Genomic DNA, 2,275 nt, shown 5'->3' with positions numbered 1-2,275 from the left:
ATAAATGATTCTTACGGGTGACATAAAGTTGTTAAATGGTTACACATGTAGGCACAAAGGCGTGGTAATTTGGAAACCCTATCAAAGCAAGGAACAATTTAATCCTCTCCATGCCATTGTTACTTACAATGAACTTGAAGTGAGTGTGAACCGAAAATTAGAAAAGTGAAACAATGTGAGCGGTAGGGTACTTAGTCGGGGCTGAGATGAGATATTAGTTAGATACATGAAGATAATATGTACATGTCCCATGACAAACAAGGTTGTGAATAACTTGTTAAGAATGACCAAGTGAATTAAGGAGTACAACATGAAAGATAAGGCCAAATGATCAATGACTTATGGCTAATGCCACCATTTTGGGTGAATATTTGAGTCATATGGACATTAAGGTGACCACTAGAGACATTGGTAAACCAACTTGGAGTGTGTAATTAATGGGCCTGTAGTGTTCACCACACTAGCATTAATGGTGCTACTAGATCCATGGGAATGGGGCAAATCATTGTCCCATCTTATCATCATTGCCCATTAGCAATCTCTCAAGCTCGGCAGCTCGCGCCATGAATGTGTCGGCTTGGCACAACATCATCTTGTGGTCACGATCAACCCCACTCCGGGACATGATCAAGCCGCCCACTCTCGGATCCGTGACCGAGGGTTGTGTGGAGAAGGTTGTGGTGTAAGGCACAATGTCTGCGCCTCCTGCTCCCCATGGGTCACTAGTAGTGCCCCCAACACGAGTAGTAACATTACATGAAGCATCGTCCGTCTCGTCCACACCATATTGTGGTAATATCGTGCTCGATGATCCACCATTGGTGTATACAAGGTTTCCATCAGGATGATGATGATGATGATGAAGCAAGGACCCCAAGTAATTAGCACCATTTATGCTATTAGTGTAGTAATTGGGATATAATGATTGGGATAATTTCACATCATGATGGTGATGCATATCATCATCACCAATAGAGATGTTATTGAATGTTGGGTTTGATGTGAAATCATCATCCATGGGCGTCCAAGTAGAGCTTGTTGGGCCGCAAATGTCTGATAGAGGAGCCCGTACTGGCGATGATGATCGATGGAGGAGGTACGCGGAGCTCGTGTCGAGAGTGGTGGGCATATCTTGAAGAAGGTGTGGTGGAGAAAAATTTGTGAGGCGCTTGAGGAGCTCATGGTGAGGAGCATGGGTAGTAGGATGGAGCAAGTGGCTGTAGATCATTGGATCTGCATGAGGATTCTTAAGGTAGGGGTGATGATGATGAGGATGATTCATGGAGTTAGATGGGTTACTTGGATTTGGGTTAGAATTATGATGGACTTGGACCGCAATGTCATTCGAGATGCCGGTGAGCTTTTGGACCATGTCTCGGAAGTTGGATTTGTGGGCGGGGAGGACTCGGATGGGCGGCTTGATGGACGCGCGTGACCGCCGTCTCCCTTGCGCCTTAATGGTGGCCATGCCGGAGACTTCGGCCCGTGCCATCGGCCCCGAGGATGATGACATTGTCAAGTTATGTTCCTCGGTGGTGGTGGTGGTGTCGCCGAACAAATTGCTATAATGACAAGAATGGTCCATGGGATAAATTAATGAAGGGTTAATGGGTCTCTAGCAGAATTAGAGTCTCTAACACTAGTGTAAGTATTAGGATCAGATTGGTATTAAGTACTAGGATCAGTTTAGTGTTCAAATGTGTGCTAAATCCTAAGGACATAGAGCACTTGTTAGTACAGTTGTATGCACATATATAGAGGCCTTCTTCTCTTCTCATGGTGATGGTCCATGGTGATGGGATGATTAATGAAGGGTTAAATGGGTGTCTCTAGCAAGAGTTAGTATCAAGGAGTAGTATAAGTATTAGCATCAGTTTAGTGTTAAAATGTGTGCTAAATCCTAAGGACATAGAGAACTTGTTAGTAGTTTCATATATTTATAGAGGCCTTCATCTCTTCTCTTATTTCTTCTTTCTTCTACTAGCAATAATAGAGTCAAAACAAGAAGTCCTTTTAAAAAAGTGGTAGTTTTTATAACTCACCTTTCCTTACCTTAAACTTATCACTATTGCTTTTAGATGCCATTGCATGATCATGATGTTATTAGTAATTACTATCCATACTTGTGAGTCATGAGTCATAAGGCTTGGACAACCTCCCGTGATCAACACGTATTATGGATGGATCCTAACTTCAAATTATACCTTGAAAGGTGGTTTGACCTAACTTTTTCATCAAATCTAGGTTTCATCTTGATTGACCTAGCTTTATGACT

At 42.8% G+C, this 2,275-nt stretch overlaps 1 protein-coding gene across 1 annotated transcript; it reads right to left on the bottom strand.

The window, feature by feature from the left end:
- Nucleotides 1-251: 251 nt before the first annotated feature.
- LOC147856745 (uncharacterized) lies at nt 252-2,073 on the bottom strand. Its single transcript, XM_087328180.1, has one exon. The coding sequence runs from the start codon at nt 1,583-1,585 to the stop codon at nt 503-505; it is 1,083 nt and encodes a 360-aa protein (XP_087184306.1). The 5' UTR covers nt 1,586-2,073; the 3' UTR covers nt 252-502.
- Nucleotides 2,074-2,275: the final 202 nt, after the last annotated feature.

This window comes from Azolla caroliniana, unplaced genomic scaffold (genome assembly GCF_043228905.1).
Source record: "Azolla caroliniana isolate FFs.n. ecotype wild unplaced genomic scaffold, voAzoCaro1.0.p SCAF_12, whole genome shotgun sequence".
In the NCBI taxonomy this organism is placed as follows: domain Eukaryota; kingdom Viridiplantae; phylum Streptophyta; class Polypodiopsida; order Salviniales; family Salviniaceae; genus Azolla; species Azolla caroliniana.
Note: the sequence above shows the minus strand (reverse complement) of the source record. Positions and strands in the feature narration are given on the sequence as shown.